The following is a 27,262-nucleotide window of genomic DNA, read 5'->3' on the forward strand; positions in this document are numbered from 1 at the left end:
AAAACAGTTTCTTTCCCTGGGCCATAAGAACAGTGAACGGAAGCACATGACTTGACTACTCTCATTTTCGTCGCACATTTTAAAAAAGGAACTTTTTTTTTTAGAATTTTAAGTGTATGACCCATACGTTATTTATTAGGTTTTTAAATTGGTTTTTATTTGATACTGGCATTTGTTGTGTTGGTTCGTATGCCTGTGCAATTGTCTTTGAAGGATATGCACTGTCGCACTGTTATCAGCTGTAGCACTTCTAATTTTGTTGTACCTTGCGTACAATGACAATAAAGGCATATTATTATTAAATATTTCAAATAAAAAATTATATTGAACATGATCTGGACATATAATAGACAACGAAAACAGAAGATAGACAAACAATTGTACATAGATGAGATTGGTGTTTCTTTAGGGACAATAAATGCTAGCCTATAAAATCAGCAGGAAGTTTAACACTGATGTTTATAAAAGCTAATAAAACCTCAATAAATCTCATATAACTAAGAAACATTTCTGAGTCTGAAGAAGGGTCCTGACCTGAAATGTCACCTATCCACAGTGATGCTGCCTGACCTGCCGAGTTACTCCAGCATTTTGTGTCTTTCCTTGGTAAACCAGCATCTGCAGTTCCTTTTTTCTGCCTATAGATCTTATGGCATGTGGTTATTATCTGCTATCTACATCATTGGATGCCCTCAGACTATCTTTGATCAGACTTTACTGGCTTCATCTTGTACTAAATGTTATTCGCGTTATTCCCTTTATCATGTATCTGTGCACTGTGAATGGCTCAATTGTAATCACGTATAGCCTTTCTGCTGACTGATTAGCACGCAACTAAAGCTTTTCACTGTACCTCGGTATACGTGACAATAAACTAAACTGAACTAGACTACAGGTTTTATGGCAATGGTATACAAGCTATGACCCTGGGTACAGATATGTTCAGACAAATGTGTTGTTAGAAAGTGGCAGAAACTGCTACAAAAAGTTAGGATTTTCCCTCAATCCTTGAGAAAGGTTGCAGAATCTGGTCGTGAAAGCAAGTTTAGTGCGGGCGTTGGAGTTAGACATGGACACACTTCTCCACTCGGCACAGTCTTTGTTGTTCGTTACGACTCCAGGTCCTTGGCACTTGAGCTTCAGCAGCAGGTCAGGGTGGGAGTAGTGAAGGGAACACAAGGGATGTCAGTGCAGGGAAGAAGGTTGGTGGGATGACTCATTGATCAATACTTTATTGTCACCTGTACAACACAAGTAGGCAAAGAGTATAGGGTGCCAACAAAGTTACAAAAGCATTCGACATGGTTCCAATGGTCCCTCTTTCTTCTCTCTCCCCACCCCCCCACCCCCAACCAGTCCCCTCTTTCTTCTCGGCGGCCCCCCCACGCCAGGCCCCTCTTTGTCATGACCTTCAATTCTGACATGACCATCAAAAAGGGTGACAATGCAGGATCTTCTTCTTCTTGCGTTTGAGGCAGCAGAAGTTATGAAGCTGCTTCTGCTTCTGCTGTCTCTGTTTGTTGTCGTTCGCCTGACTGAGGTCAGTTGACAGGGCCCACCACGGGGAAGTCGACAACGTGAGCCCCACAATGCAGGATAAAGGAAGGTTGTAAACGGACTAGTGAATAACAGAAGGTAAGTCTGAAGGTAGAAGATGAACTTTAAGTCAGAGACAGGTGGATTCTTCACTAGTACGGGTGTCAGGGGTTACGGGGAGAAGGCAGGAGAATGGGGCTAGATCGGCCATGATTGAATGGCGGAGTAGACTGGATGGGCCGAATGGCCTAATTCTGCTCTTATGACTTACGAATCTTATGAACTGTAATTGTCTGTATTTATCAGAGGTTATATCTAATTTTGGGGAATGTTATATCTCTAAACTAAACTAAAACCAAGAAGGGGATTTACCCACAGCATCCTGACCAGTATTCATCCCGTAACCAACATCAATAAAAAGCCAATAATCAGATCATGATTGTAAAGCTGTTTGTGCAGGCTTGCAGTCTGCAAATTAGCTGTTGTGTTTCCCAACTTACAAGAGCGGTTTCACTTTAAAAGTATTTCATTGGTACTTCCTTTTATAACTGCAAATCTTTCATGCCCAGCATTGAGTGTACAGAAGACATTGGCAGTGTTACAGAGTCATCGAGTCATGCAGCGTGGAAACAGGTCCTTCTGCCCAACTCACCCACACCGGCCAACATGTCCCAGCTACGCTAGTCCCACCTGCCCGCGTTTGGCCCATATCCCTCCAAACCTGTCCTACCAATGTACGTGTCTAACTGTTTCCTAAAAAGTGGGATGAAGCAACACCTCGGGAGTGTGTGCTCTTGATTTATCTGAGTTTAATTGCACCATAGCGCACAAATTTTCCAAAGAGACCAGAATCATCTTAGAACATTTTTGTTCCGTAATTTTTCTGAAAACCCATTAGTTTGGAAGCTGGTGTTAAGAATCGCTCTGATCACCATCAGAAATCCATTTGTAAAGGTTTCCACTGTTGGGTATTTGCAGCAGGATTATAAAAGAGTTATTTCAGGATGGATTTACAATTTCACCTGAAATACACTTGCTATTTACCTTGCATGACGAACAGAGGAATTCTTGTTCTCGGCCAGTACATCCTCAGCACCTTTTACCATTAGTAAACGTATTCTTCAAATATAATTGAGCTTATCTCAGCAGCCACGGCTATGCTTAATGACTTAATAGATCTGTAATCCTTTCTAAACCAAAGAAGGACCTATCTAATCTATTATATTTCCCGATTCTTTGCATATAGATGAAGGTTAACCAAGCTCCTCTGGTTGATTGTGCTTGGTGTTGCAATGAGCCTTATAGCCTTTGATACCCATCAAGTGCAGAATTTGTTGATTTTGGACTTTGCGGTAGTTTAGTTTAGAAAAGCAGGTTGGAGGAGGTGCAGGTGAACCTCTGTCTCACCTGGAAAGACTGTTTGGGTCCTTGGATGGAGTTGAGGGGGGAGGTAAAGGGACAGGTGTTGCATCTCGTGGGGTTGGAGGAGGTGCAGGTAGTTTAGTTTAGTTTAGTTTAGAGTTACAGCGCGGAAACAGGCCCTTCGGCCCACCGAATCCGCACCAACCTGCGATCCCCGCGCATTAACACTATCCTGCACACACTAGGGACAATTTACATTTATACCAACTGATTAACCTACAAACCTGTATGTCTTTGGACTGCGGGAGGAAACCGAAGATTTCGGAGAAAACCCATGCGGTCATGGGGAGGACGTACAAACACCATACAGACAACACCCGTAGTCGGGATCAAACCCGGGTCTCTGGCACTACAAGCGCTGTAAGGCAGCAACTCTACCACTGTGCCACCTTGCTGCAGTGGTTATGGAACTGCAATAGACTTTAGCAGCTTTTTTAGTTTAGTTTAGAGATACAACGTGGAAACAGGCCCTTCGGCCCGCCGAGTCGTGCTGCCCAACACTAGTTCAATCACCCATACACTTGTTCTACCCTACAGACTAAAGGACAATTTACAGAAGCCAATTAACCTTAAAACCTACACGTCTTTGGAATGTAGGAGGAAACGTGAGCACTCGGAGAAAACCCACGCGGTCACAGGGAGAATGTACAAACTCTGTACAGTCGGATCGAACCTGGGTCTCTGATGCTGTTGGGTAGCATTGTGCTGCCCAGCTGGTCTGTAGAAACAAGGAACTGTAGTTGCTGGCTTACAAAAAAGGACACAAAATGCTGGAGTAACTCAGCAGGTCAGGCAGTATCTCTGGAGAACATGGCTAGGTGTCGTTTCAGATTGGGACCCTTCTTCAGACCCAGTCTCCAAAGGCACTAGGTATATATACGTTGTGTATTTCTGCTGCAAGAGATAGCATGAGCTTCTCTCAGAGCTGTGTCCTTTGTAACTAGTCGTGTACCCAGTCTGCACAGCTCCTTTGTTGGTTAAACACTAGTAGGTAGAAGTCCAGTTCCTTTAGGCAGCGACCTGATCTTAGATCATGTGCTCTTAGGTTGCATGGTGGACCAGAACCCACATAACCCAGGATGTGATGTGTTAACATGGGTGCCGGGCTTGGTGGTGGAGGCAATAGACAATAGACAATAGGTGCAGGAGTAGGCCATTCGGCCCTTCGAGCCAGCTCCACCATTCAATGTGATCATGGCTGATCATTCGCAATCAGTACCCCGTTCCTGCCTTCTCCCCATACCCCCTGACTCCACTATCCTTAAGAGCTCTATCTAGCTCTCTCTTGAATGCATTCAGAGAACTGGCCACCACTGCCTTCTGAGGCAGAGAATTCTATTGGGAGAGTGGGTTAGTGGCATTTAAGGGACTTTTGGAAAGGTGCATGGTTATGCAGGGAATGGTGGGATATTGATCATGTGCAGGCAGATGAGAGTTGGTCTTGGCATCATGGTTGGCACAGATATTGTGGGCCGAAGGGCCTGTTCCTGTGCTGTGCTATTCTATGTTCTAACTGCTGCACTCAGAACTCCATCTTGAGGGCGGCACGGTGGCGCAGCGGTAGAGTTGCTGCCTTACAGCGAATGCAGCGCCGGAGACTCAGGATCGATCCTGACTACAGGCGCTGTACTGTACGGAGTTTGTACGTTCTCCCCGTGACCTGCATGGGTTTTCTCCGAGATCTTCGGTGTCCTCCCACACTCCAAAGACGTACAGGTTTATAGGTTAATTGGCTGGGAAAATGTTTTTAAAAAATTGTTCCTAGTGGGTGTAGGGTAGTGTTAATGTGCGGGGATCGCTGGGCGGCATGGACCTGGTGGGCCGAAGGGCCTGTTTCTGCGCTGTATCTCTAAAAAAATCTAAAAATCTAAACTCCGAACTATGAACCATTTGATCGCACTAGTGACTTGAAGCTTTTTTTTTCTGTTTGCACTATATTGGGTGTTTTATTTACTGAACTTCTTTTTCTTTTGGTTGTTTATTATGTCACCAATTAAGGACTGTGTTTAAAAACAAAAACCTCTTGTGCTGTGTAAGTAAGAATTTTATTGTTCTGTTGAGATACGTATGACGATTAAGCGCCCTTGACTCTTGCCTCATAGATACGGGGCTGCCTCTAGGTTCAATCCTAACCTCCAATGCTGTCTGTGTGAAGATTGTAATGTTACTCCTGACTTTTCTGGTGCTGCGGTTTCCCCCACACCCCTCCACCGTGGGGGTGGGTAGGATAATCGGTGGAAGAGGTTGGCCCCGTTCTGTTAGTGAGGGGCAGAACCTCAGCCGATAGGAATGTGGAGATGAGAGAATAAGGGGAGGATTCGTGGTGAATGGGATTGCTGGGTGCAATGATGCCAAGAGTGGGATAGATTTTTCCTCCTTATGCCTTAAAGAATATTCTATATGCTTTTCATTCTATATGCTGATTTTTCATTAAAAAGCTATAATATTAGAGAAAGAATCCACTCAACGATCCATGATTGAGACTTAATGTTCACATTGATAAATTAAATGCAGATCCCGAAGACGGCTGCTGACCCGAAACGTTATCTGCTTCTTCCCCCTGCAGATGCTGCCTGACTCACTGGGTTCCTCCAGCCCTTTGTGTTTTGCTCAAGATAGACAATAGACAATAGGTGCAGGAGGAGGCCATTCGGCCCTTCGAGCCAGCACCGCCATTCAATGTGATCATGGCTGATCATTCTCAATCAGTACCCCGTTCCTGCCTTCTCCCCATACCCCCTGACTCCGCTATCCTTAAGAGCTCTATCTAGCTCTCTCTTGAATGCATTCAGAGAATTGGCCTCCACTCCCTTCTGAGGCAGAGAATTCCACAGATTCACAACTCTCTGACTGAAAAAGCTTTTCCTCATCTCAGTTCTAAATGGCCTACCCCTTATTCTTAAACTGTGGCCCCTTGTTCTGGACTCCCCCAACATTGGGAACATGTTTCCTGCCTCTAACGTGTCCAACCCCTTAATAATCTTATACGTTTCGATAAGATCTCCTCTCATCCTTCTAAATTCCAGTGTATGCAAGCTTCAGCATCTGCAGTTTCTTGCGTCGTCCCCTTGATAGATTCAAACGGCGAGTCTCAGTTCCCACACAACTCCGCAACTTATATCTATTTCCGCTTGTGTCTCCCTTCTCTGTTAGGATGAGATTCTGTGCGAGATCGATGCTCTTCACTCACTGGCTGTTGCTGGCCTCTGTGTTAATGCTCGGCTGCCGATCGCTAACGGCTACAGGTCACCAAACCCGGGGCCACTCAGGTAAGGAGCTGTACAAGATCACTCAGTGGGGGACAGACCCGACTTCCCGTGGTTAGACGTACAATGCTGGAGTAGCTCAGCGGGTCAGGCAGCATCTCTGGAGAGAAGGAACGGGTGCCATTTTGGGTCGAGACCCTTCTTCAGACCCTTCTTCTTGTGTGATGGTCTGGGCTGCGTCCACATTACTGAGTGTATCACGTTGACCAGAATGGGAGGGGAAGCTCCAGAAATGAGACAAAGTGGAAGATTGGCACTGGAGGCTGTAATGACTAATTATAGATTTAATTGGGGTATCTAAAAATATAAAGGGTTTTGCTAAAGTGACCGAAGTAAGTATATTTACTTTGGTGGGTAATTCATGGATCAACCTAGGGAGGAGAGAAGTTGTAAGTTCTCTGACTTTGAAGGGGAGTTGTCAAATGCGGAGTGCATTACATCAGAGGGGGTGGCACAGTGGCGCAGCGGTAGAGTTGCTGCCTTACACCGCCAGAGCCCCAGGTTCTGGGTTCGATCCCGACTAAGGGCGCTGTTTGTACCGAGTTTGTCCGTTCTCACCGTGACCTGCGTGGGTTTCCTCCGACATCTTCGGTTTTCTCCCACACTCCAAAGGCGTGCTAAGTGGCTTGGTATAAAATGTAAAATTGTCCCTAGCGTGTGTAGGGTAGTGTTAATGTGCCGTGGGCCGAAGGGCCTGTTTCCGCGCTGTATCTTTCAACTAAACTAAACTAATCACTGAGAGTGGTTGAGGCAAAGATCATTGTATATGTTAAAGAGAAAGTGAATAAATATTGATTTGGGCACAGGACTACTGAGAGAGAACAGAGCAATAGGATTAGCGATGGATTACCCCAACAAAGAATGAGCAGAGACATTAAAAAAAACTTTATTCATTAATGCTGACAAGGCCCATGATTATTGCCATCCTTAATTGACCTTCAAGATTTGTTAGTGTGGCACCTTCTCAAACTGCCTCAAGCAAATGGAGTTTTTTTTTTAGTTACTTTAGTTTATCATCACATTTACCGAGCTTTTTTGTTGCGCTCTATCCAGTCAGTGGAAAGACTATACATGATGACAATCATATACAGATACAGGATAAAGGGAATGATGTTTAGTGAGAGGTAGAGTCCGATTAAAGATGGTCCGAGGGTCTCCAATGAGGCGGATTTTAGGTCAGGGCTGCTCTCTAGTTGGTGATAGGATGGTTCAGTATTATAGTGAGGTACGGGTACAATGGAAATCCTGCTTGCAGCAGAATCACAGGGAGATAGATGCAGACTTCAGTGCATTAAGGTCTTGCCTATGCTGCAGAGTCTGGTCTCCAGTCCTCTAGGCCCCTCTTGCCATTAGATCGTGATCTTGCTCTGTATGGTGCGTGCATCTCCTACGCCACATTAAAAACGACCGTGCACAGGCAGCTGTCCTCCACAATGTGGTGTCAGGCACCCAGAATATCAGATCCCTCATGGACGATCCTCACAGTGACAAACCAGAAGACCGTCTGCTGCTGTGTCCTGGGGACCGAGGCACTTTGACAGTGACGGAGTGAGACGCATCCATCAGGATTGGCTGTTTACATATAGGGGTGTGGTTCCACCTTCCTCAATAGGGGCAAATCACAAGAGGAACGTCACCTTCATGGAGTGAGTTTGCCGATCAACAACGAGTTGGACCAACATCTTTGTGTTCCCTGAGTGGAGTTGGTGAAGATCTTATGACCCACTGGTTCACTCCAACGCCGAGCCAAAATGCCAAGACCAGAACAGTCAGAAGAAGGGTCTTGACTAGAGTTGCCAACTTTCTCACCACCAAATAAGGGACAAAAGGTGACGTCACCACCCCGCGCCTCACGTGACCTCACCCAGCCAGCGGCCACGTTCTCCCGCTCCACCAATGGCGGCTGCCCAGGCTGGGAGGCGGGTTGCTACGCAACCTCTGTTAGGTGGCTTCTGGGCCTACACTGTTCGGGCCTACAGCGGCACCCGGGCCTACAGTGTCCAGGCCGACAGTGTCCGGGCCTACAGTGTCCGGGCCTACAGTGTCCGGGCCTACAGTGTCCGGGCCTACAGTGTCCAGGCCTACAGTGTCTGGGCCTTCAGCGTCCCCCGGGCCTAATACAGGACAAGGGCGGTTCCGTATGGAACAAACCAATTTAGCCCAATATATGGGATGTCCCGGCTAATACGGGACAGTTGGCAACCCTAGACTTGACCCATAACATCATTGATGCATGTTCTCCATGGATGCTGCCTGGCCCGCTGAGTTGCTCCAGCACTCTGTATCCTTTTCTGCCAAGATCATCAATGCCTATGCCCCAACTCACAGAGCTTCACATGAAGCTATGGAGTTCATCTACTCTGAACTTGAAAACAATCCTGGTCTATATCCCAAAGGAAGAGAAAGTGGAGCAAGCTGCTGGAACTGGGGCTTAGCACCCCTCTGTGTGCCTGGGTCCTGGACTTTCTCACTGCCAGGCCCCAAGTGGTCAGGATGGGGGAACACACATCTAGCTCCCTCACCCTGAACATAGGATCCCCCCAGGGCTGCGTCCTTAGCCCCCTACTGTACTCCCTGTACACACATGACTGTGGGGCCAGGTTCAGCTCAAACTCCATCATCAAGTTTGCTGATGACACTGTGGTGGTGGGCCGGATCTCCAACAACGATGAGAAGGCCTACCGGGAGGAGGTGGCTGATCTGGCACTCTGGTGTCAGGACAATAGCCTCCTCTTGAATGTCACTAAAACAAAGGAGCTGATTGTGGACTTCAGAAGGGCTAAACATCCAAGGACGTACATTCCACTGGAGATAAATGGGTCTATTGTGGATAGGGTGAGCAGTTTCAAATACTTGGGAGTCCGCATCGCAGAGGATCTGACGTGGGCAACGCACATTGCCGCACTGGTGGGTAAGGCTAAGCAGCGCCTTTACCACCTTAGACAACTGAGGAAACTCAGAGTGTCGCTGAGGATCCTTCATTGCTTCTACTCTGGGGCTGTAGAGAGCATCCTGTCCGGCAACATTACAGTCTGGTTTGCGAACAGCTCTGCCCAGGACAGGATGGCCCTGCAGAGAGTAGTGAGTTCGGCAGAACGCACCATGGGAACTACACTCGTCCCCCTGCAGGACCTATACATCAGGAGGTGCAGATCCAGAGCAAGCAAGATCATGAGGGACCCCTGCCACCCCAGTAACGGACTGTTCCAGATGCTACGATCAGGCAAACGCCTCCGCTGTCACGCTGTGAAAACGGAGAGGATGAGACGGAGCTTCTTCCCACAGGCCATCAGGACTGTCAACTTTTATAACCCCAGAGACTAAATTTTTGTCGACACTAATAGTAACTTATTAACTTTATTTATATGCTGTAACTGTAATTCTTTTTGTGCACAACCCGCAGGCATTGCCACTTTCATTTCACTGCACATCGAGTATGTGTATGTGACAAATAAATTTGACTTGACTTGACTTGACTTGACTTGACTTGACTTGGCTTGAACACCCGGTTGGGAAAGGATGCATGTACTGGGAAGGAGTTTATTCACAAAATGCTGGAGTAACTCAGCAGGTCAGGCAGCATCTCAAGAGAGAAGGAATGGGTGACGTTTTGGGTCGAGACCCTTCTTCAGACTCAGTCTTATGGTTAAAAAAAAGTTCTTTAGAATTATTTATTCCTGTTTTACCTCTTAAAAAGGTTGATAGTGAATACAACATGAGGTAAAATCAAATCTGTAACATCTCAGTTGAACTAGAAAGGCGAAAAGGCCCTATTACATAACTTTTTTTTTGCAGAAAAAACAGCTCATTCAAAACTGTCAATACAGAGTGGATGCTCGGCATAACTAATTAATTTGTCTTTGTGTGAGATGTAAAAAAAACAATCAGCTGTTCACGGTTTCAGCACCTCTCACAAAGGTGGCCTCCATTTATCCTTGTTCATTAGGCCCAGTAATCTTCCACACAAAGAATTGAAGATCCTGCTTCATATAAACCTGTTCGGTTCTCCAACTGTTGCATAACCGTGCCCTTTTGAATTCACTGCTCACGTCCAAAATAAAGTGCGCTGCCTGTATCAAAAACAAAAAGGTGTTGAGAGCGAGGGTGAGTCTGCAACCAGGAGAGGGCAGTGTAAGATTGCAAATGCTCTTTACCGACATCATTTTGCTGTTGGAGACACTTCTGAAAAGACCAACGAGCATTTTGCTTGAGGACGTCTCAGATCAGATTATTTTCCTCTTTATATTTATGCCTGGCCCATTTTTGACATTTCCAGATAATTGTGAGGGGTGGAGTTGCATCCTAATCAGGCTCTCTGCCTGCATCTCTCTGGAACTGTTTGCCAGGGCTGCTTGTCACGGTCTTTGAATAAATTTCCTACCCTAGAGGATAATAACCAAACCGTTAGCCTGCAGGCCGGGAATTGAGGGAAGTTTCCATCCTGTGTGTAAACCTGCCCAAAACAGGCAGTGGCACAGAATTTTAAAACGTGGTAAAAGGGGGTGAGATTTCATCAAGGTCTCTGCTACCAGATGAGATCTTCCACACAAAACACAGGGGAAAATTAAACATAATTGGGACTTAACATTTAAAAAAAAAAAATTTTATTTAAATTTTAACAAAGCACATACATGTTACAACTCATAGTACCCAATGATACCTACATTATAAATTCAATTGTACATGTATTGTTCTGTATTATCTCCCCACCCCCAACCCCCCTCCCCACCACCCCCTATAATTGGGACTTTACATAAGTTCTGCATTTCCCCTTCACTCTTTGCAAATTTCAGAGTCATCTCACTGCCACTTGTGTAAGAAAATAACTGCAGATGCTGGTACAAATCGAAGGTATTTATTCGCAAAATGCTGGAGTAACTCTGCAGGTCAGGCAGCATCTCAGGAGAGAAGGAATGGGTGACGTTTCGGGTCGAGACCCTTCTTCAGGGTCTCGACCCGAAACGTCACCCATTCCTTCTCTCCTGAGATGCTGCCTGACCTGCTGAGTTGCTCCAGCATTTTGTGAATAATCACCGCCACTGTTGTTATTTTAGAATTTATTTTATGTTTTTATCAATATTAAAGCTCCCTTAAAAATAACCATTTGTTAATTTTACGATGGCTGTTATTATTTCTGCTTTGTGAGATTATTGGACTGAAAAACAGGGATTGCTTTCTCTGGAGCTTCAGAGGCTGAGGAGAGACCCATTAGAAATACATAACATTATGAGAGGCAGAGATAGGGTAGACAGTCAGAACCTTAATCTTTCCAGGGTGGAAATGCCAAAGACCAGAGGACATAGCTTTAAGGTGAGAGGGGGAAAGTTTAAAGGAGATGTGCCGGGCAAGTTTTTTTACACAGAGGGTAGTGGGTGCCTGGAACATGCTGCCAGGGGTGGTGGTGAAGGCAGATACGATAGTGGCATTTAAGGTGTTTTTGGATAAGCACATGGATATGCAGGTAAGAGAGGGATATGGACCACGTGCAGGCAGAGGAGATTAGTTAACTTGGCATCATGTCTGGTATGGACACTTTGGGCTGAAGGGCCTGTTCTTGTGCTGTACTGTCCTATGTTCTTATTACACTGGTGCTCTTTTAGTTTAGTTTAGTTTAAGATACAGCGTGGAAACAGGCCCTTCGGCCCACCGAGTCCGCACCGACCAGTGATCCCCACACATTAACACTATCTTACACACACTAGGGACAATTTACATTTATAACAAGCCAATTAACCTACAAACCTGTACATCTTTGGATTGTGGGAGGAAACTGAAAATCTCGGAGAAAACCCATGTGGTCACGGGTAGAACGTACAAACTCTTTAGAGACAGCAGCCTTAGACGGGATCGAACCTGGGTCTCCGGCGCTGTAAACGCTGTAAGCGCTGTAAGGCAGCAACTCTACCGCTGCGCCACCGTGCCACACGTGCTGCTCTTGTGTCCTGTACTTGAATATCATTGTCTTCATGATGAGTTTCAATCTGGGCTGCATTATTGGGGGAAGGGTGAACACGGGTATTTTTAGGGATGAACTGGGGATTGAGAATTCCATGTTGCAACTCTAGATGGTCAAAGACTGGTACTTGCAGAGGATAGAGCCCAACCTCCTACAGGGATTGCTACTTGGTTCAGGAGGCGTTAGCTCTTGAGGAGTTAAAGTGAGCGCACTGAATTAACATCAGCGAGAACACTGCCATTAATTAAGTTTGCTTCAGTGATCCTGTCACTTTGATTTTAATGTGCGTTAATTCAGGGCTGTCGCGTTGTCAGACTTAGCAACTCTTTCAAAACAGGTATGATAGTGACATCAACGTTTACAAGCACCCTAAAATAATCGACAAAATACAACAAGATTTATAAAGCTGGTCAACATTTTTTGGTTTATAATTAAAATATCACCAGCTATTCTCCCAGGTTGTGAATTTGTGATCTTACAAGGACTAGCAATTAATGTTGGATGTAATTTAAAAAAAAAAAAATGGTTGCTAACCTTCACTAAATATCAGGTCTAATGATGGCTGATCGCGGCTTATTGTATGACTGCATACAGGTATCTGTTAAGAGAACCCTCTGTATAGTCGGGCATTTATTGTAAGGGGTGTGTTTGTGTGGGATGTGCAGGAAGGAACTGCAGATGCTCGTTTAAATACCAGGCAGCACGATGGCGCAGCGGTAGAGTTGCTGCCCTACAGTGCCATTGATCCGGGTTCGATCGTGACTATGGGTGCTTGTTTGTTCGGAGTTCGTGCGTTCTCCCCGAGGCCTGCGTGGGTTTTCTCCAAGATCTTCTGTTTCCTCCCACACTCCAAAGACTTACAGGTTTGTAGGTTTATTGGCTTGGTATAAATGTAAATTGTCCCTAGTGTGTGTGTAGGATAGTGTTAGTGCGCAGGGATCGCTGGTCGGCACAGACTTGATCGGCTGAAGGGCCTGTTTCCGCGCATCATCGCCTAACTAAACTAAACTAAACTAAACTGAAGGCAGACACAAAAAGTTGGAGTAACTCAGTGGGTCAGGCAGCATCTCCGGAGAAAAGGAATAGGTGACGTTTCAGGTCGAGACCCTCCTTCAGACTCAGACTCTTTGTGTGGGATGTACAATGTTCAGCTCAAGGTAGCCCCATGCTTCCCTATTCTGATGATAGTGCGGAGCTGTGCTGGGTAAATTATTGACAGGGAAGCGTTCTCGTGACGTTTAACTGAGGTTGGTACGCTGTGCAGGAGATCTAATGGTCACACAGGTGTCTCTTTAGGATGAGGCATTGTACCGGTCTGGAATTTCACAGCACTTCGCTTTCACTTGAACGGATTCAAGGTAGTAGTGCTTCACTTTCTGATCCAGGATGTTTGGGAATTAGAGATATCGAACCAGTTTGCACCACAAAACCATACAAGTTCAGCAGCACAGCTCCATCCTAATAGGACGCTCTGGAATAAACTGTAGCGCCACATACAGGGCGGCACGGTGGCGCAGCGGGAGCGTTGCTGCCTTAGAGCACCAGAGACCTGGATTAGATCCTTACTACAGGTGCTGTCTGTACGAAGTTTGTACATTCTCCTTGTGACCACATGGGTTTTCTCCGGGTGCTCCAGTTTCCTCCCACATTCCAAAGACGTACAGGTTTGAAGGCTAATTGGCTTCGGTAAAATTGTAAACTGTCCCTATTGTGTAGGATAGTGTTAGTGTACGGGGTGATCGCTAGTCGGTGTGGACTCGGTGGGCCGAAGGACCTGTTTCCGCTTGGTATCCACAGGAGTGAAGAGATTTTTAAGAAACTGTCCTTCATTTATTCTTACGTGAGCTTTGATGAGTAAATAACAGTGAATACAGGTAAGATTGATGGCTGTCTGGGAGAGAGAGAGGCACTAATTGTAATGTGAGATTTTGATGAAATCATAAATCACAAAGACTTCACCCTTACTATATTTATTATCAACATGCTGGAGTAACTCAGCAGGTCAGGTAGCATCTCTGGAGAGAAGGAATGGGTGACGTTTCGGGTCAAGACCCTTCTGCCTGACCTGCTGAGTTACTCCAGCATTTTGTGAATAAATACCTTCGATTTGTACCAGCATCTGCAGTTATTTTCTTATATATATATATTTATTATCAAAATTGGTCCACTAAATTACTGGTTGGATCCTCACTATAGGTGCTGTCTTACCGGAGTTTGTACGTTCTCCTTGTGACCGCGTGGGTTTTCTCCAGGTGCTCCGGTTTCCTCCCACACTCCAAAGACGTGCAGGTTTGCAGGTTAATTGGCTTCTGTAAAAATTGTCCCCAGTGTGCAGGGTAGAACTAGTGTATATATGATCGTTGTCAGCACAGACTTGGTGGGCCGATGGTCCTGTTTCCACATTGTATCTTAGAACTAAAGATGTATCACTAAACTAAACAAAAGTAAACTAAACTAAACTAATATGTCGGAAGGAACTACTGATGCTGGTTTAAACCAAAGATAGACACAAAATGCCGGAGTAACTCAGGTCAGGCAGCATCTCTGGAGAAAAGGAATAGGTGACGTTTCGGGTCAAGACCCTTCTTCAGACCCGAAACGTCACCTATTCCTTTTCTCCAGAGATACTGAGTTACTCCAGCTTTTTGTGTCTCACTATGAGATAGTTCAGCACTAGTTTGTGGACCAATATATTTTAAGAGGCTAACATTGGTTGAATTGTGTCTGTTACGTTGGTGCACCCCAAATCATTTCTAGATAGACACAAAAAGCTGGAGTAACTCAGCAGGTCAGGCAGCATCTCTGGAGAAAAGGAATAGGTGATGTCTTTTGTTGAGACCCTTCATTTTGTGTCTGTCTTTGGTGTAACTCAGCATCTGCAGTTCCTTCTTACAAACCAAATCATTTCTAGTTCACTTTTTGCACAAGTACAGATCAGAAAGCCGTCTATTAATGCGAGAAGCCTGGCAGATATGGCAGATACACACATGATATATATATATAAACACATGGGATTGCAATATTATAGCTGTTTCAAAAACTTGTTGAGGGATGGGCAGGACTGGCAGCTCAAAGTTCCAGAGTGGAGGATGGAGGGTGAGTTGTGATTTTGATTTGGAAGAGACAGATTGGAAACACGCCCTTCAGACCTTTAGGAACAGGGATTTCACACAGATATGATGGGTTTATGGAACGAGCTGTCAGAAGAAGAGCTAGAGCTGGGTACAAAAGAAGGGTCTCGACCCGAAATGTCACCCATTCCTTCTCTCCAGAGATGCTGCCTGTCCCGCTGAGTTACTCCAGCTCTTTGTGTCTATCTTCGGTTTAAACCAGCATCTGCAGTTCCTTCCTGCACAGTACAATTACAATGTTTTTGAAAGATATGAAGGCAGGTACAGGGATAGGAAAAGTTTGGAGGGATATGGGCCAAACACAGGCAAATGGGAAGAAAAGTCTTGACCTGAAATGTCAACTGTCCATGTTCTCCAGGGATGCTGCCTGACCCATTGGGTTAATCCTAACTTTTTCAGCCAGAGAGCCAGAAAAAACTTTTCCGTCCAGTGAGTTGTGAATCTGTGGAAGTCTCTGCCACAGAAGGCAGTGGAGGCCAATTCACTGGATGCATTCAAGAGAGAGTTGGATATAGCTCTTCGGGCTAGTGCAATCAAGGGAAACGGGGAGAAAGAACGAACAGGGTACTGATTCTGGATGATCAGCCATGATTATATTGAATGGCAGTGCTGGCTCGAAGGGCTGAATGGCCTCGTCCTGCACCTATGGTTCTATGTTTCTGATCCAGCTCTTTGTGTCTATTTTTGTAAACCAACATCTGCAGTTCCTTGTTTCTGCAACTGAGCTGACTTTTGTTGGTTATTGTGGGCACGTTGGGCTGCAGGATCTGTTTCCATGTTGTATGACTCCATAATTCCATTATGTGCTGTTGGATGAATTGGCGATTTTTGAAGTTGTGTGAAGCATGGACCTGAGATTTGTATCGCTGATAACAGCCTGTTTTAATGGCGTCAATGGATTGAATTCTAATCAGGCCATAGCTGTCCGAGCTGATGTTTGGAACTTGGCTTTCAGAAAAGAATCAAAGGAATGCAAAATTCCGAACTTGTAGCCTTTCAGAGCTGGAGAAACGAAGATTATAGAAATCAGAATTTATTTTAGACTTTAGACTTTGGAGATACAGTGCGGGAAACAGGCCCTTCGGCCCGCCAAGTCCGTGACAACCAGTGATCACCCCAACATCAGTACTATCCTACACATTGGGGCCAATGTACAATTTTTACCAAAGCCAATTAACCTACAAAGATGCATGTCTTTAGAGTGTGGGAGGGAACCAGAGCACCCGGAGAAAACCCACGTGCTCACAGGGAGAACGTACATGCTCCGTGCAGACAGCACCCGCAGTCCTGATCGAACCCGGGTCTCTGGCGTTGTGAGGCAGTAACTCTGCCGCTGCACCACTGTGCCGCCCTTCTGTTTGAACCAAGTTATATTAAAAATTGGTAGAAAAATTGCCACGATCACAGAGAATGGCGGTGCTGGCTCAAAGGGCCAAATGGCCTACTCCTGCATCTATTGTCTATTGTCTATAAAAATGTATATTTTAATTTCCAGCATAAACGGTATATTTTTACCTTAATTGGTGCACTTTAATATTCAAAATATACATCCGCATAGTTTGTATGGTGCATTAGATGTGCAATTAGTTGCAGTAGTTCCAGTAGGTTGGAACATCTTCCCACAGAATGCCATTAGTGCTGAATCACTGAGTTACATTCCTCCACTGGCCCAGTTACACATTATCAATCTCCTCTGTAAATAGCTGAAATTTTCTTTTTTTTTCTCTCCACGTTGGCAATGTGACCTTTTGCAAGAGCTCCATTTGAGCCCTGTTAATACAGGAGAACTGGCACTAGCTGTTCATTTTACTCTCATCGCAGTTGTCTAATGGCTATCTCCCCCAAACCAGCCTCTGCTGAAATATGAAGCGAAAGACTCTTTCACGGACAAAGACGTGTAAATTACATTGGTGCTTTAGTAAATTATTTAATGTTTAATTGGTGTTTTCATTTCATTGATACTGCTTCTGGTTGACGCATTAACACACTTGACTCGGTACTCCGATGATGAATGGGTTTTAAGCATATGCCCCTGAATTCACCTCCATTTATTAGTTGAGGAGTGATTAGTCTGCCATTTCAAACGCAGAGAGTAGTTGAAAATAAATAACAGAAGAGCTCTGTGTATTTTTAAGCTGATAGCTGGAAATGTTCCTGCTTGTGAATTATGGTTTGCCTTTCTCATTTGTTGGAGTCCAGGGATAACATTGCAAGTCAAACTATCGACCGTTCAATATATCTGTTTAGTTAAAAGTCTTGTGTTCAGCACAGTTCTGCCTGCCGTAGGGATCTTTGTTCTCAATTACTAGGTGGGGACTTCAACTTCCACCACAGTACATACTTTAATGGTACAAAAAGTATGGCCTGCAGTCCGTCTGTCTTTTGTGTTTTTTGTTGTTTTTGTCTGAATTGTAGTTTTAATATGAAGTAGTGTTGTATGTTATGTTTGGGGGGGGTGGGAGGGAACGGGAACTGTAAAATTCTCTCTCCAGAACGGAGACGCGACCTTTGTTCTGTGTCGTGTCTCCGTTCCTGCTGCGGCCTACCACCGGCCATGCACCTGGGACCACCTGGGGCTCTGGTTCGCAGAGCCCACGGCCCGGACTCACCACCTGCGGCGCTGGCTGCCTGCGGATGCTGCGGGGGCGGCTGCGATTCGTCTCCGGTGGCTCCGGCGCGGGCCGCGTGGACGTCGGAAGCCCACAGGCCCCTGGTTGGGGGCCGACATCGGGAGCTCCGGCAGCGGCAGAGGCAGCGTGTTCGCCCGCCCCGAATCGCGGGGCTTGGGTCGGCCCGCCGCGGACCTTTCACCGCCCGGCGGGGGCTTCAATATCGGGAGCCCCGACTGCCCCGACGTGGCAACTCCAACAGCCTGACCGCGGGACAAGACGGCAGGGAAGAGAAAAAGACATTGTGGCCTTCCATCACAGTGAGAAGGGACTGGAGGAGACTCACTGTGATGGATGTTTCTTTTTGTTTGGTGTTAGTTGTGATTGTATGTGTTATTGCATTTTTATTGATTAATCTTATTGGTCTTATTGTTCAACTGCGGGTAATGTTTCATTTTACTACACATTTATGTGTATGTAACAAATAAACGACTATTGACTATTGACAAATGCTGACTGAATTGGGCAGACCGTATTGATCTCACCCCTTTAGACTTTAGACTTTAGAGATACAGCTGGGAAACAGGCCCTTCGGCCCACCGGTCCCGCGCTGACCAGTGATGAATGAATGAATGCCTTTATTTGTCGTTAAAAGCACTGCATACAACAAAATTATTGCCACTCCATTGGTGCATAATATACTAACATAAAAGACTGGAGCGGCTAGGCTTGTACACACTGGAATTTAGAAGGATGAGAGGAGATCTTATCGAAACGTATAAGATTATTAAGGGGTTGGACACGTTAGAGGCAGGAGACATGTTCCCAATGTTGGGGGAGTCCAGAACAAGGGGCCACAGTTTAAGAATAAGAGGTAGGCCATTTAGAACTGAGATGAGGAAAAACTTTTTCAGTCAGAGAGTTGTGAATCTGTGGAATTCTCTGCCTCAGAAGGCAGTGGAGGCCAATTCTCTGAATGCATTCAAGAGAGAGCTAGATAGAGCTCTTAAGGATAGCGGAGTCAGGGGGTATGGGGAGAAGGCAGGAACGGGGTACTGATTGAGAATGATCAGCCATGATCACATTGAATGGCGGTGCTGGCTCGATGGGCCGAATGGCCTCCTCCTGCACCTATTGTCTATTGTCTATTGTCATAATATATATATACTAACATAAAAGCACAGGACACAATTTTAAAGCAATGTTATTTAACTAGGGCTTTAGATAAATAAATAGTCAATATTGCAATATATCAATAAACAATGGTGATAGTAAGGTAAAATGCGAGACAGGTAGCAGCATGGAAGAGTGCAGCCCGAGTAACACTCAGTAGCTTTTCATATTGAGTGTGCAGATTGCTTTGGGGAAGAAACTGTCTCTTAGTCTGGAGGTGCGTGTTTTGGCTGACCTATAACGCCTGCCGGAGGGCAACAGTCCAAACAGGTGGTGACCATGGTGTGTGGAGTCTTTAATGATGTTAGTGGCTCTGCTGAGGTGGCGTGAGATGGCAATATCCTCCATAGAGGGCAGTGGGCAGCCGGTGATTTTCTCAGCCGGTGATCCCCGTACACTAACACCATCCTACACATTTGGGAACAATTTTACATTTTACAGAAGCCAATTGACCTACAAAACCTGTACTCCTTTGGAAATGTGGGAGGAAATCGGAGCACCCGGAGAAAACCCACGCAGGTCATGGGGAGAATTTGCAAACTCCGTACGGACAGAATCAACCTGGGTCTCTGGCATTTCAAGGCAGCATCGCTACCCCTCCGCCACCGTGCTGCCCCGTGCTCCCTTTGGCTGTCTATAGGTAATATATAAAGGCAGGTTAACCAGTGCCCAGCCCTGCTGGTGATAACCTACTGCAAACGCCCACATTGTGAGTTGCCTCCTTGGCTCTGAAGTGGAGATCTAAGACAATGCACTCCAGCTAAAATGGAAGCCTGATAGCCCAGCATATGTCTCATTCTACACCACTATTAGATCTGGAGTCCAAGCCTGGTTCAATGGCTGAGTCCCGGGGGGGGGGGGGGGGGGGGGGGGGGTAAGCTCCAAAAAGCAGCTCTAGATGTTCCCAGAAATGAGTTATCAACCTGGTGAATCCACCCCACTTGCTACGTTTTACATGGATTCAGCCGAACAACTGCAAGACCAACCGATCAAATTATACTTCTGCATTCCTGCCACGGTTATTAGTGAATGGTGGTGATTAATTAAACAGTAAATGGGAGGAGAAGGATCCATGAACATCTCCTCCTCCAGTATGTGTGTGCTGAAGGCTTTTCTTAAATACTTACAATCAACTTCAGTTTGATAAACAGTGATTAACTCATCACAGCCTCGCAGTCCCTGGCTGTACACGCCATTGAATTCAATTCAGGTGACATGAATTTGGTGGATGTCACAGTTGCGCAGCGGTAGAGTTGCTGCTTTACAGCGCCAGAGACCTGAGTTTGATGCTGACCTTGGGTGCCATCTGTACAGGTGTTTCCATGCTCTCCCTGTGACTGCGTGGGTTTCCTCCAGGTGCTCCGGTTTCCTCCCACATTCCCGAGGATGTGCAGGTTTGTAGGTTAATTGGCTTTGGTAGAATTGTAAAATCGTCCCCAGTGTGTAGGGTAGAACTAGTGTGTGGGCGATCTCTGGTCGGTGCGGACACAGTGGGCCGAAGGGCCTGTTTCCATGCTATATCTCTAAACTAAATGAGTAAGCTACCTACACTAAGAAAATAAAGAAGTTGGCACATGTTTTTTAACTGATGCTGCCTGGCCCACTGAGTTACTCCAGCACTCAGTGTCTGTCATGTAGGAGACATAGTGAGTGGTGTCAACTAAGCTTTAGACTTTAGACTTTACTTTAGAGATACAGTGTGGCAACAGGCCATTCTGCCCATCGAGTCCTTGCCAACCAACGATCCCCGTTCACTGGAACTATCCTCCACACCAGGGACAATTTTATAATTCTACTAAAGCCAATTAACCTACAAACCTGTATGTCTTTGGAGTGTGGGAGGAAACCAGAGCACCCGGAGGAAACCCATTTGGTCACAGGGAGAACATACACACTCTGTACAGACAGCACCCGTAGTCAGGATCGAACCTGGATTTCTGGTGCTGTAAGAGAGCAACTCTACCACTGTTTTCTCAAGTACTTTTAGCACACAGTTGTACAAAAAATACACGACTAACTAGAAATGAACAGGTCAGCTACTTAGAACTAAGAGAGGGAGGGACAGTAAACAAATGGCTTACCAATATTTTGAATGATTATTTCAAGATGGAAGTCTGTTTCGGTTGTTTTGCATCTTTAAAAAAATGTCTCGTGGATGGTGCCATACAATCTGTATATTAATTTGGTGTCGACATTTCACGCGCTATAAGGTACTTTGGGCTGTCCAGAATTGTGGAAAGATGATATTTACACATTATATTTAATAAATGTTTGGTGGTGCAACAGTAAGTTGCTGTCTTGCAGCACCAGAGAACCGGGTTCGATCCTGACTACGGGTGCTGTCTGTATGGAATTTGCATGTTCATCCTGTGACCACGTGGGTTTTCTCCGGGTGCTCCAGTTTCCTCCCACACTCCAAAGATGTGCAGGTTTATCGGTTAATTGGTATCGGTAAAATTATAAATGGTCTCTCGTGTGTAGGATAGTGCTAGTGTACTGGGTGATCGCTGGTCGGTGTGGACTCGGTGGGACGAAGGGTTTTGTTTCCGCTCTGTATCTCTAAACTAAACTAAACTAAACTAAAGATTAAAAATGCTTGCTATTTCTTGGAATTATATCCACAGAAGTGACGAGATTTAAAAAAACTGCCCTTCATTTATTCTTGCGTAAGGTTTGATGAGTATATGAAAGTAAATACAGGTAGGATTGATGGCTGTCTGGGAGAGAGAGAGAGGCACTAATTGAAATGTAAGATTTTGATGAAATCTTAAATCACAAGAACTTCACTCTTACTATATTTATTACCATAATCTTTCCACTGAATTACTACTCTGCATTTCTGACAGATATTGTACATCCTTTAAATATATATCCTACCAGCTTGTATATTTACAGTGTACGTTTGCTACTTAGGGTGGCACGGTGGCGCAGCGGTAGAGTTGCTGCCTTTCAGCGCCAGAGACCCGGGTTCGATCCTGACTATGGGTGCTGTCTGTACGGAGTTTGTGTGTTCTCCCCATGACCGCCTGGGTTTTCTCCGGGTGCTCCGGTTACCTCCCACATTCCAAAGCCGTGCAGGTTTGTAGGTTAGTTGGCATTGGTAAAAATTGTAAATTGTGTGTAGGATAGTGTTAGTGTGCAGTGACTGCTGGTCGGCATGGATTCGGTGGGCTGAAGGGCCTGTTTCCGCGCTGTATCTCTAAACTAAACTAAAGTGAAATTTGTGAATGAAATGAAAAATAGGGTAAAGAGGATGAGATGTGTGGGACTTTCAGCATCAGGTGACTGGTTCTAGGTTAATCCTGCTACTCCATGTGCTAAATTGCCTTCCGTAACTGCTGGAGTCAGGCAGGATAAAAGTGCATCAGAAATGGGCTACGGTATTACAGTCCTGATTCCATGAGCTTCTCTTTATTTAAGCAGGATTCTGTCTTTAGTGTGGGGTTGGTGAAATAACCTTTATTCTAATTGTATGAAGTTACTCAGACATGGAGAGACACATTCTGGGCACAGATGGTTATATCTTTAGAAAGGAGACGAGGAGGAATATCTTTAGTCAGAGGGTGGTGAATCTGCGGAATTCATTACCACAGACGGGGATGGAGGTCAAGACATTGGGTATTCTTAAAGTGGAAATTGATAAGTTATTGATTAGTATGGGCGTCAATGATGACAGGGAGAAGGCAGGAGAATGGGGTTGAGAGGAAAAAATAGATCAGCCACAATTGAATGGTGGTGCAGACTCAATGGGGCAAATGGCCTAATTCTGCTCCTATGTCAGCATGTACTATGGGTTAGCATATGATGAGCATTTGACAACACTGGGCCTCTACTCGCTGGAGTTTAGAAGGTTGAGGGGGGACCTCATTGAAACTTACAGAATAATGAAAGGCATAGATAGAGTGGATGTGGAGAGGATGTTTCCACTGGTGGGAGAGTTTAGGACCAGAGGTCACAGCCTCAGAATTAAAGGGCGTTCTTTTAAAAAGGAGGCGAGGATGAACTTCTTTAATCAGAGGAGGGAAGCTCATTGCCACAGAGGTTCTGTGGAGGCCAAGTCAGTGGACACTTTTAAGGCGGAGATAGACGAGTTCTTGATTAGAACGGGTGTCAAGGGTTGGGGGAGAAGGCAGGAAAATGGGATTATGTGGCAGAGATCGGCCATGATCGAATGGCGGAGTAGACTCGATGGGCCGAATGGCCTGATTCTACTCCTATAACTTTGAACTATGCCTTATGGCCGTGTGTTCCGATCTTGCGAAGTGATCTTTTGTGTGGAATCTTGCGGAAACAGTTATGACTTTCAAAGCATGGAGGGGCGGTGGAAGTTACAGACAGCGTGGTCAGGCCAGGCTGACCTCTATATCACCGGTTCAGTGCTGCCAAGTTTGATTGATGACGACGGGCCTTGAAGGCCAAGACATGGTTCGATATTTTTAAGAACTTGACACTTGAAAGCTACAAGATGGCACCAGAAATATGATGACTCTTTGTGGCTACCGCGGAAGATATCTACAATGTTTTTTTACCCCATAGTCACAATCTTTTACTGCTGTATGCTTGTGCTTACAGACACTGCAGTGATGGTTGACTGGATTGTATGCAAAACAAAGCATTTCATTGTATTTAGGTACATTTAACAATAAAGTAACTATCGAACTGTTGAACATTTGGGTAGATGTATGGATGGGAGGGTTTAGAAGGATACGGGCCAAAAGCAGGCAAATACAATACAATACAATACAATACAATATATCTTTATTGTCATTGTACCCAGGGGTACAACGAGATTGGGAATGCGCCTCCCATACGATGCAATAATTTAGGTAAATTATGGGACTAGCCCAGAATTGCAACTTGGTCAGCATGGACAACATGGGCCGAAGGGCCTGTTTCCGTGCTGCACAGCTCTGTGACTCTATGACTTTATGCCGGACTAAATTCCCGCAGCTGTGGAACGTTGTGACAGATAAAAAACGCACTGCATTAGAAATGACACAACGCAGCATTGCTCAGGGAATCCTTGGAACTTTGTGCTGTGACCTTGTAACAGTGTTCAAAGATTGACTGGAGTAACTCAGCGAGTCAGGCAGCATCACTGGAGAAAAGGAATAGGTGACGTTTCGTGTCGAAACCGTTTTTCAGGCCGAGAGTCAGGGGGGGAGGGAAACTAGAGGTATGAAAAGGCTGAGAACAAATCAGAGCCGGCACCGATGACCAAAGGAAAGGTGGAGCCCACAATGGTCCATTGTTGGCCGTGGAGGAGGTGGTAACGGAGGGAAACATGGTTCCGAACAGTGGAACTGGCAGGACGACTAGGGTGTGGGAGGGCCTGAGAGAGAGGGAATGCATGGGTTACTTGAAATTAGAGAAATCAATATTCATACCGTTGGGGTGCAAGCTGCCCAAGTGAAATATGAGGTGCTGTTCTTCCAATTTGCGTGTAACTTACTCCGAGAGTGGAGGAGGCTCAGGATGGAAAGGTCAGTGTGGGAATGGGAGGGGGAGTTAAAATAGTTGGCAACTGGGAGATCTAGTAAGGATTCAGTTCAGTTTAGTTTTATTGCCACGTGTACCGAGGTACAGTGCAAAGCTTTTGTAGCATGCTAACCAGTCAGCAGAAAGACAATACATGATTACAATTGAGCCATTTACAGTGTATAGATACATGGCATGGGGATAACGTTTAGTGCAAGGCAAAGCCAGCAAAGCCCGATCTAAGATAATCCGAGGGTTACCAATGAGGTAGATTGTAGTTCAAGACTGCTCTCTGGTTGTGGTGGGATGATTCAGTTGCCTGATAACAGCTGGGAAGGAACTGTTCCTGAATCTAGAGGTGTGCGTTTTCGCACTTCTGCACCTCTTGCCTGATAGGAGGGGGGAGAAGAGGGAGTGGCCAGGGTGCTACTCGACCTTGATTATGCTGCTGGCCTTGCCGAGGCAGCGTGACGTGTAAATGGAGTCAATGGAAGGGAGGCTGGTTTGTGTGATGGTCTGGGCTGCATCTACAATTTGCTGCAATTCCTCGCAGATCTGGTCTGTTACCATTCTGGTGCCCAGCCAGGGGAATGATTTGCTCAGACATAAAGTTTACGCTTGATAAAGGATTACTAATTTCCATTGTCTGTAGATATGGTCCACTGGCCGATCTTCACCAACAAAAACATCAGAGAGAGGGTTTGTAATTTTGTTAAATTAGAATGTGCAGCCCGGTGCCCTTAGCTATTAATATTGTTTCACTGAATAAACCAAAGCAAACTGGGGGAAAAAATGAAAGGGCTGCAGATACCAGATTTTCCATCATCAGCTGTCATCCTTTCGATGGCCGTTGAAAGCTTATCTTTCCAAGCAAGATTTCATACTGGTGCAGTTGACTGACTACGAGCCTGAGTTACCTGTTAGATTTGCATACCAGTTATGGCTTAACTAATTTATGGTGTTAAACTGTGATAATGTCACTCTGTGATTGATGAGAAACGGAGGACATGACAAGCTGCTCAGGAAGCCCGTGGCATAATTTGCAGGAGGAGCGATCTCGCAAGAGCATCAAACGAGAAGACGGAGCGAAGAAATATCTTGAGTTAATTGACCAGAGGACGGAGACGAATAGGTCTATCAATGTAAATATACCGGTCTCGTATCGCAATGCATTATTGAACACACTCTAATGCAATGGTCCATTTGCACCCTGACAGCAAGGTGCCCTTTTTGTTGAGGTAGAAGCAAAGAGCTGCAGGTACGTACGCAAAAATACCAAAAGTGCTGGAGTAACGGGACAGGTCAGGCAGCATCCCTGGAGAACACGGATAGTTGCTGATGTTGCAGAAATAGATAGAATTGTGAGCGGTATCGATTGGGTAGGCAGTCAGAAACTTTTCTCCTAGGGTGGAAATGTCAAAGACTAGAGAACATACCTTTAAGGTGAAAGGGGCAAAGTTTAAGGCTAATGTGCGGGGCAAGTTTTGTTGTTTTGCCTAGAATGTTCTGCCAGGTGTGGAAGGAAGATACGATAGTGGCGTTTAAGAGGCAGTTAGAATGGCACATGGATATGCAGGGAATAGGGCGGATATAGATCATGTGCAGGCAGATGAGATTGCAGATGCTGGAACTGCAGATGCTGTAAATGTACCTCATCCTCAGAAGGGTCGTGATCCGAAATGTCACCTATCCATGTGCTCCAGAGATGCTGCCCGACCTGCTGAGTTACTCCAACACTGCGTCTTTTTGCTTAAAAAAAATTATTGAGTAGCTTGAACAGGATATTAGAAGGATATTCAAAACCAACAGTTTACTAGGTACATCGCGGCAACAGGCTCTTCAGACCACCGAGTCCGTGCCAACGAACAATCCCCGCACACTAACACTATCCTACACACACTCGCACAATTTACAATTATACCTAGCCAATTAACCTACAAACCTGCACGTCTTTGGAGTGTGGGTGGAAACCGGAGAAACCCCACCCATGTCGCGTGGAGTATGTACAAACTCCTTGCAGACAGCACTTTAGAAGGATGAGAGGGGATCTTATCGAAACATATAAGATTATTAAGGGGTTGGACACGTTAGAGGCAGGAAACATGTTCCCAACGTTGAGGGAGTCCAGAACAAGGGGCCACAGTTTAAGAATAAGGGGTAGGCCATTTAGAACTGAGATGAGGAAAAACCTTTTCAGTCAGAGAGTTGTGAATCTGTGGAATTCTCTGCCTCAGAAGGCAGTGGAGGCCAATTCTCTGAATGCATTCAAGAGAGAGCTGGATAGAGCTCTTAAGGATAGTGGAGTCATGGGGTATGGGTAGAAGGCAGGAACGGGGTACTGATTGAGAATGATCAGCCATGATCACATTGAATGGCGGTGCTGGCTCGAAGGGCCGAATGGCCTCCTCCTGCACCTATTGTCTATTGTCTATTGTCACCTGTAGCCAGGATCGAACCTGGGTCTCTGGCGCTGTAAGGCAGCAACTCCACCGCTGAGCTGCCCGATCAGGAGGTGGTGTTGTGCATAATCCGGCCCATGACATAGATATGAAGTCTTGAATTAATCCAGCAACTGGGGATGCAACTATTAATGTTTCCATGGCAGCAGTGAAAGAGGGTCTGACATCGCCAAGAAATCTTTCAGCTTTCCATCCTCGATCTGTGTGACATTGGATTTAGTGATGGCCCGGA

General features: G+C 45.6%; 1 protein-coding gene across 2 annotated transcripts in view; it reads left to right on the forward strand.

The window, feature by feature from the left end:
• Nucleotides 1-27,262, forward strand: part of LOC144601931 (chemokine-like protein TAFA-4) — a 222,537-nt gene that overhangs the window by 21,105 nt on the left and 174,170 nt on the right. For both annotated transcript variants that reach the window (XM_078414526.1, XM_078414527.1), the window contains one exon: nucleotides 6,112-6,227. In XM_078414526.1, coding sequence (XP_078270652.1) covers nucleotides 6,113-6,227 — 115 coding nt within the window. In that variant the 5' untranslated portion in view covers nucleotide 6,112. The remainder of the gene's footprint in view (nucleotides 1-6,111; nucleotides 6,228-27,262) is intronic.

This window comes from Rhinoraja longicauda, chromosome 17 (assembly GCF_053455715.1).
Source record: "Rhinoraja longicauda isolate Sanriku21f chromosome 17, sRhiLon1.1, whole genome shotgun sequence".
In the NCBI taxonomy this organism is placed as follows: Eukaryota; Metazoa; Chordata; class Chondrichthyes; order Rajiformes; family Arhynchobatidae; genus Rhinoraja; species Rhinoraja longicauda.